We start from the raw sequence: 15,615 nt of genomic DNA, 5'->3' as shown, positions 1-15,615 counted from the left end.
TTTGGAAGCCCCGAGTAAAAAACGCAACATAAACAACGAATCGCCAAAACGCCCCATTTCAATGAATATGTGGGTATCATGCACCCATTTCTCGAAAATGCACGAACTGTCACGAGCTGTAGTGGGTATAACACTGTGGCCGATTCTTGGACCTACCACTCCTTGGTCAACAATGCCACGCCTAACTCAAATTCAGAGAAACCAGGCTATCGGACGTTTGGAAGCTGGAGAGTCTGTCCAAGATGTTGCCCGTCATTTCAACGTTAACATAACCACAATTTACCGTCTCCTGCATCGATACAATGCTACACAGACCACAGATGACCTTCCTCGGAGCGGTCGTCCTAGGGTCACCACACCTCGACAAGATCGGCAGATTACCCGTCAACACCAGCGACATACGTTCCTAACTGCAAGTGAAAGTGCTCGACAGACCATAGGAACACATAATCGACACATTAGCCGGGACACGGTGATCCGACGTCTCCGTTCCAACAACCTCAGATGTCGCCGACCAGCACGTCGTCCTAGCCTGTTCTCCAACCACGGCATCGACAAGCACGACTTCAGTTGACACAGGGTCATCACAATTGGCGTCATCGTGAGTGGAGGCGTGTCATCTTCTCTGGGTGAATGAGTGAGTATGGTTTTACGCTGCTTTTAGCAATATTCCAGCAATATCGCGGCGGGGGACACCAGAAATGGGCTTCACACATTGTACCCATGTCGGGAATCGAACCCGGGTCTTCGGCGTGACGAGTGAACGCTTTAACCACTAGGCTACCCGACCGCCCCTCATCTTCTCTGATGAAAGTCACTTTTGTGTCTCCCATGCAGACGGAAGAGTCAGAATTTTGCGGCGTCGGGGTGATCGTTTCGCTGACAGAAACGTTGTGGAAAGTGATCCATGGGGTGGGCCTAGCGTCATAATATTGGCAGGGATTGGACTTAATGCGAGACTTGGACCCATGTGCTTTCTGAATGTTGGTCAAGGTCGGGGACACGGCGTCACTGCTCAGCGGTATATCGACCAAGTGATCAGACCCCACGTTGTTCCATTTTTTGCACAACATCAACAACACATTTTCCAGCAGGACAACGCTCGTCCCCATGTTGCCAGAGCTACCATGGCCTTTCTGCAACAACACAACATCCGTGTTCTACCGTGGCCAGCCCTCAGCCCTCATCTGAACCCCATCTTGTGGGATGAGGTTCAAAGGCGTCTGCACAATGTGCGCCCAGTCCCTACAACTGCCGACGAACTACGCACAGCTGCTCTGGATGTGTGCAGGAGGATCCCTAGGCCCTTCACAAATCGACTGATCCACTCAATGTACAGAAGTGTGGCAGTGATCAATGCTAATGGTGGTCACACCAGGTATTGACTGACATTTAGAGTATTGACCCGAAACTGTGTAAGCCCTTAACATTTGAAAAAAAACAGTTGAAAATAAATAACATGTATACAGCATATTCGACTTGCGTTTCTTTGGCGTGTGAGTATACGTTCGAGTAGCTGTCCATCTATCAGAAACAGAGTTAGCTTGGCCTTCGCTATTGCATCTCTTGGCTTTAGGAGATCTACAACTGACAGCGGACCAAACTGCAATTCTTGTTTTAACCGAGCTCGGGCTGGGGCATGGTCTTGACATACCAGTAACAAGTGAACAGTGGATTTGGGCTGATTGCAGGAAGGGCATACCTTGTCGTAGTGCTTTATGTGCTAACGTAGTGAGGCGTGAGGTGGCTACTTCAACTTGCCTTTCATTTGTGTAGGAGTCTTTATTACAATGAATGCGGTGTAGAAACTAACACCGTTATCAAGCAAGTGATCACTTGCTTGATAATTCATTCATTGTAACAAAGAAAGAAAGTGTTTAACATAGAACTATCTCCCTTCCTCTACCTGGTGCTCACCAAATTAAGTTGTTGTTTTTTTATATTTATTTTTTTAATTTAAAAAAAAATCTTTATTCACATTTCAAATAAAATACAAGGTGTAGCATTTCATCAATTATACATTTAAGTCTATTGTTTGACTATTAGAGGAACCAGGTATAATTAGATCAAACATAAAATGAGAAAGCTTACTGATCATGCTACAAAGACATATCATTGTTATAATAATTTCAACCACGAGCTACTGAGGAGATAATTCAGAATAAAAACAAAAATATTGACACATGAAAAGATTAACTTTTATTATGTACACAAACTACTCCCGTCCGCATCGATTTCGGTCAAGCTCGACTCTCACAAGAGGAATCCAATTAGGATTGTCCCACTGTAGCTGTGGGTGTTGTGTTAGACAGACAGACAGACGGACAGACAGACAGACAATAGTTTATTAAGGTCTCACTTCTGTACATACATAAAATAACTTGTACAAACTGACAGTGATAGAATGTACAGAAGCATTCAATAGAATTATGACAAATTATCATAAAATTCATTCCGATTTGCTATAAAGATGATGCAGTAAAAGGCTATCCATATAAAAAATGCTTCCTACGATTAAAGATTAAAAAACAGACTTTGGCTAGTATAAAACACACACTAGCATCGCTGAATATAAAACAAGGATTGTCGATATCAGGTTGATCTGAAAGATTCTGTGATAACCCATGCTTAAAGGATGGATATGTACCTGTTTAAAAAAAAACCCAGAAACTTTTAATACTGATAATGTTTGTCTTGATTAATTTCATTCACACTGACCATGGTTTATTAAGAATACATAATTTCCGTTGTTCGTACAAAAGGTCATTCTGGAAACCATTCAATGAAACGTGTGTCATTCCTGAAAAAATAATGAATCCGAAAAAATGGCGAGTTTTGACGAACGCTACAGACCTGAGAACTGTGAATATCAGCGCCGTGTGGTTTAGTTAATCATTTCGACGATAGGACACTGTGGTCCGAGCGGTCTAACATACTTAAACCATGTCAACATTTATAGCACCTAAAATGCTTAAAAAACATTGTTTTGTTAGCGGAATTTTGAAAGATAATCAGGAACTCTTTGCTCAACTGTGTGAACACTGTGTGAGTCCGCCCTGCGTGAAGCACGTGAAATATGTTCCCCGAGCCTTTCGCACGTGCACTACGCACTTTCCCGACTCTGGTTATGAAATGCATGACCCGGGGCCAGTATACCATTAATTTTGGACCAACTCGAGCATATTTATCAATCACCTAACTATTACTTGCCCATGTTGATGGACCTTTTTTGAGCAAACATAGTCCTGATCAAGATAATAATCATTTCTGAAACGAAATGCTACCATATCATAAGTACTGTACAAAAACTAGAATGCATAGAGTAACATACTGTATAAAAATTTCATAAAACGTATTTCGCAGTTCATAAATGGATAAGTAGTTAGTCCTGATATAAGTTAATATTCAGTTGTTAATATCATACCATTTCATCTCATGTCGTGTCAAAAGACAACATTCGTTAGCCATCCGTGCGGACTTCGCGGGTTCGAATCCCGCTGGTAACAAACTTTTTTTCGCGAAATTGTTCTATCATCAAGGGAAATGACAGAGAAAGAAAAAACGTTCCGTCATTGCCAAGTGGTGTTATAATAACAGTTCCGTTAGTTAGACCTCGGACAAAGGAGTCAGTTATTTAACCGTGATATCGCTCAGTGCGGCATAATATATTTCACACTTTGGGTGAGTGGAAGCGTATGATTTTACGTCGCTATTAGTAATATTCCCGCAATATCACGGCGGGTGACACCAGAACTACACTTTGGAATCTGACTTCCTGTATAAAACTTCAACAAGATCCTGCAGTCCTACGACAGACTGAGTGTTTAACCTACTTTAAGTATCGTCAGAGCACTGCACTCTGATTCGTCAGCATGAATGTATTCTGCATACACCCTTTTTAGGAACATGAATCTGAAACGATCTTTTTCTTTGAATTTACCTAAACTCATAAAACTTGTGGACAAATAGGATTTGTTCTCAAGCAAAACCTTGTTCGCCAATATTTGGTAATCACTGAATTCTTTGTCAGGGCTAAATACAGGGGGCGACGCTTTGCGGAACACTATCTCAATGAACGTGGGTTTTTCAATTTGATTTTTATGTGTATCGAAACAGATGTGACCCATGGAGAGATATTCTCCGGCGCGAGTCACGCTGAAAACGCCGTTGTCGTCGCTGTTGATGCCACCGTACATCACGTTGCTGTTATCTAGTTTCAGAGAGGATCGCCACACGAGGGTCCCGTCTGAAATAATATGTCTTTTAGAAAATAGTATTTTGTTTATTTGTTGAATCACAGATCCGCTGACAAAAGTTTGTTGTGCTGAGTTGCTCCCCTCGGGCATACGAGAAACCTATCATGCTGAACCAAGCTCATGGTTGTCTCACTGGTAGAACAGGTCCCCAGTACCTCATGCTAGTCTCCCCAGTAGAACAGGTCCCTAGTACCTCATGCTAGTCTCCCCGGTAGAACAGGTCCTCAGTACCTCATGTCAGTCACCCAGGTAGAACAGGTCCTCAGTACCTCATGCTAGTCTCCCCGGTAGAACAGGTCCCTAGTACCTCATGTCAGTCTCCCCGGTAGAACAGGTCCCCAGTACCTCATGTCAGTCTCCCCGGTAGAACAGGTCCCCAGTACCTCATGTCAGTCTCCCAGGTAGAACAGGTCCTCAGTACCTCATGTCAGTCTCCCCGGTAGAACAGGTCCACAGTACCTCATGTCAGTCACCCAGGTAGAACAGGTTCTCAGTACCTCATGTCAGTCACCCCGGTAGAACAGGTCCTCAGTACCTCATGCTAGTCTCCCCGGTAGAACAGGTCCCCAGTACCTCATGTTAGTTTCCCCGGTAGAACAGGTCCCTAGAACCTCATGCCAGGCTCCCTGGTAGAACAGGTCCCTAGTACCTCATGCTAGTCTCCCCTGTAGAACAGGTCCCCAATACCTCATGCCAGTCTCCCCGGAAGAACAGGTCCCCAATACCCCATGTCAGTCACCCCGGTAGAACAGGTCCCTAGTACCTTATGCTAGTCTCCCCGGTAGAACAGATCCCTAGCACCACATGCCAGTCTCCCCGGTAGAACAGGTCCCCAGTACCTTATGCCAGTCACCCCGGTAGAACAGGTCCCCAGTACCTTATGCCAGTCTCCCCGGTAGAACAGGTCCCTAGCACCACATGCCAGTCTCCCCGGTAGAACAGGTCCCCAGTACCTTATGCAAGTCACCCCGGTAGAACAGGTCCCCAGTACCTTATGCCAGTCACCCCGGTAGAACAGGTCCCCAGTACCTTATGCCAGTCACCCCGGTAGAACAGGTCCCCAGTACCTCATGCCAGTCTCCCCGGTAGAACAGGTCCCCAATACCTCATGCCAGTCACCCAGGTAGAACAGGTCCCCAGTACCTCATGCCAGTCACCCAGGTAGAACAGGTCCCCAGTACCTCATGCCAGTCTCCCCGGTAGAACAGGTCCCCAGTACCTCATGCCAGTCACCCAGGTAGAACAGGTCCCCAGTACCTCATGCCAGTCACCCAGGTAGAACAGGTCCTCAGTACCTCATGCCAGTCTCCCCGGTAGAACAGGTCCCCAATACCTTATGCTAGTCTCCCCGGTAGAACAGGTCCCCAGTACCTCATGTCAGTCTCCCCGGTAGAACAGGTCCCCAGTACCTCATGCCAGTCTCTCCGGTAGAACAGGTCCCCAATACCTCATGCCAGTCTCTCCGGTAGAACAGGTCCCCAGTACCTTATGCTAATCTCCCCGGTAGAACAGGTCCCCAGTACCTCATGCCAGTCTCTCCGGTAGAACAGGTCCTCAGTACCTCATGCTAGTCTCCCCGGTAGAACAGGTCCCCAGTACCTCATGTCAGTCACCCCGGTAGAGCAGGTCCCCAGCACCTGATGCTAGTCTCCCTGTTTTATAGTGCAGTTCCAGACGAATTGTGCGGTAATTTCTGCGTTAACATATAACCATTCCCTTCCAAAAGAATATAACAAAAGCGAATTCGAAATATTCCACAAACTTTCATTATAAACAGATATCAATGGAGAAGACAATTACGCACACAAATATGCTTAGTTTCTTTGATATGAATGTATGGTCAAATGTAAACATAGTTTATGCAGTCATAATATCAAAATAACGTTTAAAAGTGACATTTATTTCAGGTTTCGTTTTCTTGTAGGATTCATATTTTGTATGTTCAAATCCCATGTAAAATGTTTGGGTATTATTCGATTTCAAAATTCGATAAAAAGCTTGAAAATATTAAAAATTATTATTGATTGATAAAGAAGGCAAATTCCGCCATTTTCTGCAATTATGCTGTGATTTACGTTTTCTGCAAATCTTTCCGCGTTCCAGGAATCGCAGAATTCGTCCGGGACTGAGAGAATGGATGGATACAGTATCTCTATTTTCAGCTTCTTCATGTAACACGAGAGTTAACTGACTGTGAAAGTCCAGTTTCCGCGCCTGCCGAACTAGGCTGGAATTCCTGGGCTTGATAGTTGCGCCACCAGTGGCTATTACGAGTTGTGTCCCTTCTATGTCGTTCCTATTGGCCAATCAGATTCCACCTCTCATATTACTTGCACTTTACTTAAAACGAAAAGGCGGCGCCCAGTCATGACGATCTGATCTATAATCAAAATCTTTATTGTAATAAAACGGGTCTTACTTCACGAAGTGCATCAAATCACGTGAGCGCTTTGATTAAAAAGATGAAAATATTTGGAAAATATCTGTTGACGCTGTGTTTGCTTTGCAAATCCTGCAATCGATCCGAAATATGCACGGCAGTTTACGAACCGGATATCTATTTCGTTACGCGATTTTGATTGAACTATGCAAAGATTCGTTAGTCCAGCCGAAATTTAACTCCATAATTCCAGCCTGGTTCGGCAAGAGTGGAAACTCGACTTTTACAGTCAGTTAACTCCCTTGCCTTGGGAAGATGTGTATTCGGTTGTTGGACGACAGTTGAATGCTGCTCTCTGTACTTGACCTACCTGAGTTCTCTACAGTCTTGGTTTTATTCAAGAACAGGTGTGCAGCGGCAGGCATTGTTCTGTCGTCCATCCTTTTCACTGAAAATGGATAAACTGATATGGCAACTACCACACCCAACATGTAGCCAATCTCATCAAAATCAGATCTTAGTTCTTGCTGCCGCTAAACAAAGATCTGAGGAAATCCCATTACGGGTCGCATATAGTTAAAAAAACAATATTCGTCAGTGCTGAAATCACGAGTAACAGGCTACGTTTGTCCTTAGAACAGAAGTGTCATTGCATACTGGAGTTGTTAACCGGACAGGATTCCGTTGCTAGACACATTGGTAGCACCGATGCAATAACTACGGGCTTGATCCTCGTGATACCAGCAGACAGGAGATTGGACAGGCCCAGGGCATGTCCAAGGACAGACCCAGAACAGACCCAGGACAGAATCGGGACAGACCCAGAACAGAGTCAGGGCAGACCCAGGACAGAACCAGAACAGAATCAGGGCAGACCCAGGACAGACCCAGAACAGAATCAGGACAAACCAGAACAGAATCAGGACAGACCTAGGACAGAACCAGGACAGACCGAGGACAGAACCAGAACAGAATCAGGACAGACCGAGGACAGAACCAGAACCAGGACAAAACCAGAACAGAATCAGAAAAGAATCAGGACAGACCCAGGAAAGACCCAGAACAGAATCAGGAGAGAACCAGGACAAAACCAGAACAGAACCAGGACAGAACCAGAACAGAATCAGGACAGAACCAGGACAAAACCAGAACAGACCCAGAACAGAATCAAGACAGACCCAGAACAGAACCAGGACAGACATAGGACAGAACCAGGACTGAATCAAGACAGACCGAGGACAGAACCAGAACAGAATCAGGACAAACCAGAACAGAATCAGGACAGACCGAGGACAGAACCAGAACAGAATCAGGACAAACCAGAACAGAATCAGGACAGACCTAGGACAGAACCAGAACAGAATCAGGACAGACCGAGGACAGAACCAGAACCAGGACAAAACCAGAACAGAATCAAGACAGACCCAGGACAGACCCAGAACAGAATCAGAACAGAACCAGAACAGAATCAGGACAGAATCAGGACAGAACCAGAACAGAATCAGAACAGACCAAGAACAGACCCAGAACAGGCCCAGGACAGACCCAGAACCAGGACAGAAGTTCAGCTCGCGGTCTACCCGTGAAGATACGGGTGAGAATAGGTCTTCAGCAACTCACGCTTGCCGTAAAAGGCGACTAGGGGGATCTGGTGGTCAGGCTCACTGACTGGGTTGATGCATGTCATCGTATCCAAATTGCGAACATCGATGCGCAAGATGTCAATCACTGGATTGTCTGGTCCAGATTTGATTATTTCCAGACCGTCGTCATAATAATGGAATAGAGCGAAGTTAAAGAATAAACATCAAACAAACAAACATCGCGCGATCGCCAGTTGAGTCGAAATTCCAGACTGCTAATGATATAGTGGTTTAACATTCGACAAAAACAGGTACAATGTACACATGTATGATAGTTCTTGAACATGGAAAACGCGACCGATTTAAAAACAATTCCGATAACATAACGATAAACGCATAGGTGCGATGATCACTTGCGTAAGAATGTGAGTGAGTGAGTTGGGTTTAACACCGCTTTTAACAGTATTCCAGTCATATCACGGCGTGTCAGCTTATTGTGGGAGGAAAGCCCGAAGTGATGCAGGTCTCAGACGTTTACCACTTCGGTGAAACCCACGAGCACGGGTATGGTGCTGATAAACCTAGAAACATAATCGGGGTTAACCGGGATTCGAACCCACAATCATAGGTCTCTGGTGTGCCCAAGGGACGCAACTCTGCACAGCGATTCGCGGCGCTTTAGACGTCTGGGCCACCCGTGCTCCCTGCATAAGAATGTACAATTGTCGCGACAGTAGGATCGTTTGAATGGGGAGTCTTATATTATAAGCCAAGACTACAAGGGAAAAGTAGATTGAGAATATAGTCTACCCTGAAATAATAATGCGAAATACAATCCCGTGGATTTGGCCCCTTTTGCGATGTGATTTCCGAATCAAAACCAAAAGATGTTAACCCAGAAATTGTGACATGAATAATGATCAAACCAGATCAATAAATAGTCAATAAATTATATTAAAACACCCAGTTGGCGGTTTTCAATCAAAAAAGGCAAAAAAACAACCATGATACCCGTATCAAATACATCACCATCGATTTACCATGTCAACTCGGGTGATGGCGGTGCCTTAGGCCACTGATCTACCTCAGTCACCGACAACATATAAGAACCAGTGCTCGTGTTTGTTTCATTTTAACAAACATTAGATGTGTGTGTACTTCCTTTTGCCTGGCAGTATATGTGTTTCTGTTTACCTTTCTTTTCAAGTTTCTTCATAATGTCGAAAAGATGTTCGTGCTGAAAAGATAAAAAAAAAATCAGCTTATCATCGTATCATAAAAGGGGGCAATCGTGGCCCAGACGTCTAAGGCGCTGCGATTCGCTGTGAAGAGTTGCGTCCCTTGGGCATACCAGTAACCTATGATTTAGGGTTCGAATCCCGGTTCGCCCCTATTATGTTTCTAGGTTTGTCAGAACCATACCCGTGCTCGTGGGTTTCACCGAAGTGGTAAACGTCTGAGACCTGCATCACTTCGGGCTTTCCTCCCACATTAAGCTGACACGACGTGATACAACTTGAATAATGTTAAAAGCGGCGTTAAACCAACTCACTCACTCACTCGTTTCATAAAAGCATGACCTGTTAAAACATCATGAGTGGCCTACGGCATTCATTCCCAGACCTAATGGTCTATTGGATAAGGCATCTGCCCGGAGAGCGGAAAATCGGTGGTTCGATCCCCGGTCGCGTCATACCAATATACAATATTGTACCTGTTGTTAATCGTAAGCGTCTTCTGCTAGGAAACAGTATACTAGTATTTGACTGCCATTTGCATTAGTTCCACATTAACGAGGCAAAGTAGTGCAGCTTTCGCTCTTCCGATACGTTTCAAAATGTACCCATTGTTATAGGAGCGGTTTCTGACAGGGTCTAGTTTAGTAATATATATTTAATGTTTCTTTATTGGTCCAGTTTATTGAGCGTGACAGGAAACGTAGGTGTCGTTTTGTTTATTTAAGAGGTTCTTGACAGCTGTCAGAGTTCATCTGCATCGATACATTTTTTAAGAAACGTTTAAGTGGTGAAGTGAGGTGAAATGGGGTTTAACGTCGCGTCCAAGATTATTTCACTTATATAGCGACGTTCATGCACGTCCGTGTATGTAGCTGCTTGTACTAGTCCGGACTGATGCCGATTTATAGTGCTAGCTATAGCTCACTGAGATACCATGCCGCAGTTTAACATGACTACCCCACTTGGACACAGTATACTGACTCCGAGCCGACCAGTCCTTGTTTAAGCCCACTAATGCCGAGCGCCAGACAGGGTAATAACAAGTACCATCTTTTTACGTCTTTTTGGTACGACGCGACGCGGGCGGACGCTCGACCACTACACCACGATGGTGTTCGGATCATTCAAGAGAATGAGTGTCCTATGTAATGAAAACGCCCGCAATCATTGTTAGGGTTTGGTTTGGTTTGTTGTTTAACGCCGCACTCAGCAATATTACAGCTGTATGACGGCGTTACTTCCTCCCAATTTTCCACGCCGCTGTGGAAATGTATGCACCGATGGTATAAAAAAAATACGTCTACGATTGCACACTCATAAAAAAGCCAGGTCGTGTTTGATCGTTCTTCATCTTGATTCTGTATTCGTTTTCCGAAGCAAAGCGACCGGATCAACGTCATAAATTAATTCAAAGATTATTACCAAGTTTTCTGAACTTTTGGAATTTCATAAAATAAGTTAAACAATTAGTGAAACATTTTTTTTTTAATAATTTTTTTAATTAATTTTTTTCGCCCGCCCGCTCTCTTGCAGGTTGAGGTTGGAAAACATATACAAAATATGGATGGTCTTAGATACCTCTCATTCTAATCTGGAACCGAGAGCTTCAGCTGAACTAATCTGAACCGACAAGGGAGAGGAAAATGAATTTCTGAGGATGTCCCGTGCTGTCCAGGTACAATTTGCAGTGGGTGGATTGCAGTGGGCATTGATTCTTATCAAAACACTGTATAACATGTTATACAACAACAGTTAGGATCACATAAGACAACATTTGACTAATTTAAAATGCAACCACATATGTATATTCCATTCACGCATTTATATGACATGAAATTAGTTAAACTCACACCACAAACAATATACAACACAGAAGTCAGGATTACTCAAACGTCCCTTGGGCACGCCAGAAACCTATGATTGTGGGTTCGAATCCCGGTTCGCCCCGATTATATGTTTCTAGGTTTGTCAGCACCATACCCGTGCTCGTGGGTTTCACCGAAGTGGTAAACGTCTGAGACCTGCTTCACTTCGGGCTTTCCTCCAACATTAAGCTGACACGCCGCAATATAACTCGCAACATAAACTCACTCACTCACTCACTCACTCACTCACTCACTCACTAATAATTCCCTAATACGCACACAAATGTAGATCATACTATAAGAAAGAAGAGACTAACACACCCTTGAACAAGATCTGATTTTAATGAGATTGTACTTTCTGTTTATTTATGACCCCGCGGGTTCGGTGTTCCACTTGTGGTGCACGTGACCTCAACTATCTATAAATATAGCGCGTTGCTGTCCGCTGTACGACACTCTTTGTTGTTGACTACCATATTCCAGCTATATGACGGCGGTCTGTAAATAATCGAGTCTGGACCAGACAATCCAGTGATTGACATCATGAGCATCGATCCACGGAATTGGGATATGATGACACGCATCAACCAAGTCGTCAGCGAGCCTGACCACCCTATCCCGTTAGTCGCTTCTTTCGACAAGCATAGTCGCCTCCACATTATATCAAATTGAAAGTCGCGAAGGCGGTCGGATGCATAACAAAATAATGCATATAGATCGAATATATAACGTATGTAGTAGATCTATGCTGAATGCAAGCGTAATCCATGAATGAGACAAGCTTGTTTGGTTTAATAGTGTTAACCCCGAAAAGGTTTCGATGTATTTTAGGAATTTAAGAAAACGTTCCGCGTGATTTTTCACGCGGGTCCTTGAGGTCAAGGTTATCCAATCAAAACGTGGGCCTCTTCACATCGTGGGTAATTTTAACACATTAACTATTCATTTTTGTTTGCGCCCGAATTCAAATCAAATTGACCTCGGAAATATGACGAATTAAAAATATTCAAGAGACCCCCCTCTACTGACATATATTTGAACAATGGTTATTAAGGCATTTAGAAGTTGGAAGAACATGAAAACATGGAACTTTTACGGATAACAACTTATTTACTGTATGTAACAACGGCAGAGGGCTACTTCTGGCCCCTTCAGGGGCGGCCGGGTAGCCTTGTGGTTAAAGCGTTCGCTCGCCACACCGAAGACCCGGGGTCGATTCCCGACATTGGTACAATGCGTGAAGCCCATTTCTGGTGTCCCCTGTCGTGATATTGCTGGAATATTGCTAAAAGCGGCGTAAAAACAAACTCACTCACTCACTCTGGCCCCATCATCAGGTTATGAAGTAACAACTTTTGTAAAAAATGTTTTTTACTAATGTTGATAATTTAGAAGAAATTTTGTCCCAACCATTATGGCTTAACCACAACTTCAAACAAGCAACATGCTACATAAAGCAATGGGCTAATATTGGAATTTACTCAATTAAAGATATATGCAATGAAAACGGATTGATGTCATTTGAAGAACTGAAACTAAAATATCCGATAAAAGGTACAATATTAGACTATAGATATGTAATCTTCAATATACCAGAATCATCGAAAACAACAATCCAGAAAACTAGAAAAACAATTTTACAGAATTCATATATAAACAGTTGGTTAAGTGATCTGATGAAGCCTGTTAAAGGTGCGAGAAACTTCTATGATAAATTAATATCACATGAAAATAATCTTAAAGTTTGTGATAAATGGCAGGAAATTTTTCACTGTGATTTTAATTGGAAAATTTACTGTTTATAGTTGTAAAACTTTTAGATTTTCAGTACAGATTTCTACATTGAATTATCTACACATAGAAGGAACTATTAACAATGAATCTTATGGACAACAGTGTTTGTAGCTTTTGTAATGCTGTCAATGGAGACGTCAGCCATGTCTTTTGGGAATGTCATGAAACTAAACAATTTGGGAATGATCTTGAACTCTGGCTTAATAATTATCTTTCACAAAAAATTAATTTCACAAAATATCTTATTTGGTTTGGTTCTAACTACTCTAATACTTTAATCAATCATATAGTTTGATTGGGAAAAAGGCATATTCATGTATGAGGAATTAAAGTAATCAAACCGAAATTAGATATACTTTTAAAACTATTCAAAAAACATATATTCAATCAAAAAATGGTCACCTTTATTCTCAGCATTTGATTCTCAGCTCTCTGTTGATACATGATATGTTTGAGTCTGACTGTGTGTTGGAACCGTTTTGGGTTTGAAATAGGACAATGTTTGTTTCCAACCCTTTAATTTTTTAAAGAGTGTATTGTGCCATTCTATGCTATTCCAAATAAGTTTTTGACGGAATACTGTATTAATCTCCAACTCTGGGAACAATAAAAAAAAGTTTAAAAAATGGTTATGAAGAACATTACATTGCCCTTGATGAAGGCACAAGAAGTAGCCCTGAAACGTCCTTTCAAACCACAAACAATTTTAATCGTCATCCATAAATGTTCCATGTCTTCAAGTTGGTTACCACTGGTAAAATTAAAAAAAGCTTTTAATTCTGTATTTTTCTTACCATCTAAGGGTCTAACCACCTGATAGCTTGAAGCACAAATATTAAACTGACGCCTTTCGCGAATTAGTGTCTTCATTATGGAACCAAAAACATCACTCTTTTAAAAAAAATAAAATAAATTATTTACTTATTTTTTTAAACTTATAAAAATTTATTCTTTTTTTTGGTATTTACAAGTACTTTGATTTGGAATGCATTGTGATGACCCTACGATGGACAAAAAGAACCCAGGCCATTACAAAATTATCAAATGCTGACAACAGTAACCCTGTGTCATTTTACTCGGGAAAATCCAAGTTTGACGTTACTGGACTAGATGATTAATAAGGTAGTAGTGTTAGAATACGTAACTCCGCATCAACATTCTCAAATATCTCAAGAAAGAGGCTGTAGAAAACCAAATCAGCTGGTCAATTCAATGGCTTAGAAAACTAATTTTTACCTCCGTTGTGAAACCTGAAGGCTCATTGAGTCTGTATTGGACTGCTAGCAAATGAAAGTTGCATCTCAATTTTAACCGAGAAAGAAGTACTGGATATCAAGCACTGTGGTCCATGACAACTCTATTGAAGGAGAGTGTACAGCCATGATGATTTTAAAATTTACATGGAGACTCAAAGCTGTCCGCAAGCAGAAATGACACATTTCTTAGAGGTTTTCCCACTCTGGGAACCTATAGCGTCAAGCTTCTCGACAATATCCAAGTGATGGTGAGGTGAAATGGGGTTTAACGTCGCGTCCAAGATTATTGCACTTATATAGCGATGTGCATGCGCGTGTATGTGTGTGTGGCTGCTTGTACTAGTCCGGACTGATGCCGATTTATAGTGCTAGCACACTGAGATAACATGCCACAGTTTAACATGAATACCCCACTCAGACACAGTATACTGACTCGACTCCGAGTCAACCAGTCCTTGTTTTAGCCCCTTAATGCCGAGCGCCAGACAGGGTAACAAGTACCATCTTTTAACGTCTTTTGGTAAGACGCTGCTGGGGATCGAATCCCGGACCTTCCACTCTACGGGCGGACGTTCTACCTTTAGACCACGGAGGCAGTCCGCTTGTAACACGACCAAACATCACATGTTTTCCGTCTAATCGCACTTACCTCTTTCTGAACGTTGCGTATCAGTTTCTTCCATCTCTTGGACTGATGCCGCAGAGTTGTGTTCGAGTATTGCTGAGGTGTGTACTCGGCCGTATCCTCCCGCCCGGTAGATTGGGGTAAAGGTACTATCATAATCATCGTCACAATAAGCCCTAGGTTCAAGACAACCAATACACAAACAACTCCGAAAAGAAATCGCTTCGCCATGCTCGCCGTGCAACTAAGATTAACAGCCTGTTTTCAAACAGATTCAAACTTGCTCGGTACTTTGTGTATGGCGTCACTGGAAAACCCATCTAAACGTTCATGGGGAATTACGGGTGGAGTAGGCGGTACGCAAGGGCTCATGAATATGCACAAGGTTAGTGTTTTCGGGTACATTCTCAACCCGATTGCAGTTACCAAGGAGTTCTCTTTTAGCAGTAAGGTACGGACCATTTGAGGGGAGGAGGTCACGGGTGGGGTGGGTTATCGAAAAACATAAATTGTCCCAGAAAATGCTGAATTTTCTCTTTTGCAACAGACTGTTGATGTATTGGAAAAAAATGTCAGCCACAAGAAAGACAATGGTTGCAAGACGGTTTTTGTGTGTGG

The 15,615-nt window shown here is 42.9% G+C and overlaps 1 protein-coding gene across 1 annotated transcript; it reads right to left on the bottom strand.

The window, feature by feature from the left end:
* Window positions 1-3,309: 3,309 nt before the first annotated feature.
* Window positions 3,310-15,228, bottom strand: LOC139448609 (uncharacterized). Its single transcript, XM_071230174.1, has 4 exons — window positions 15,022-15,228; window positions 9,414-9,456; window positions 7,007-7,084; window positions 3,310-4,246 (listed from the first exon to the last, which is right to left on the bottom strand). The coding sequence occupies exons 1-4, from the start codon at window positions 15,226-15,228 to the stop codon at window positions 3,825-3,827; spliced, it is 750 nt and encodes a 249-aa protein (XP_071086275.1). The 3' UTR covers window positions 3,310-3,824.
* Window positions 15,229-15,615: the final 387 nt, after the last annotated feature.

This window comes from Haliotis cracherodii, unplaced genomic scaffold (assembly GCF_022045235.1).
Source record: "Haliotis cracherodii isolate W230 unplaced genomic scaffold, xgHalCrac1.p SCAF_7, whole genome shotgun sequence".
Taxonomy (NCBI): Eukaryota; Metazoa; Mollusca; class Gastropoda; order Lepetellida; family Haliotidae; genus Haliotis; species Haliotis cracherodii.
Note: the sequence above shows the minus strand (reverse complement) of the source record. Positions and strands in the feature narration are given on the sequence as shown.

What these genes read in the sequence shown, in the direction of transcription:
- LOC139448609 (XM_071230174.1), bottom strand. Translation starts at nt 15,228, where the DNA reads ATGGCGAAGCGATTTCTTTTCGGAGTTGTTTGTGTATTGGTTGTCTTG. An exon ending in TACGCAACGTTCAGAAAGAG is followed by an intron (nt 9,457 to 15,021) that starts GTAAGTGCGATT and finishes TTATCTTTTCAG; the next exon opens with CACGAACATCTTTTCGACAT. An exon ending in CAAGACTGTAGAGAACTCAG is followed by an intron (nt 4,247 to 7,006) that starts GTAGGTCAAGTA and finishes ATATTATTTCAG; the next exon opens with ACGGGACCCTCGTGTGGCGA.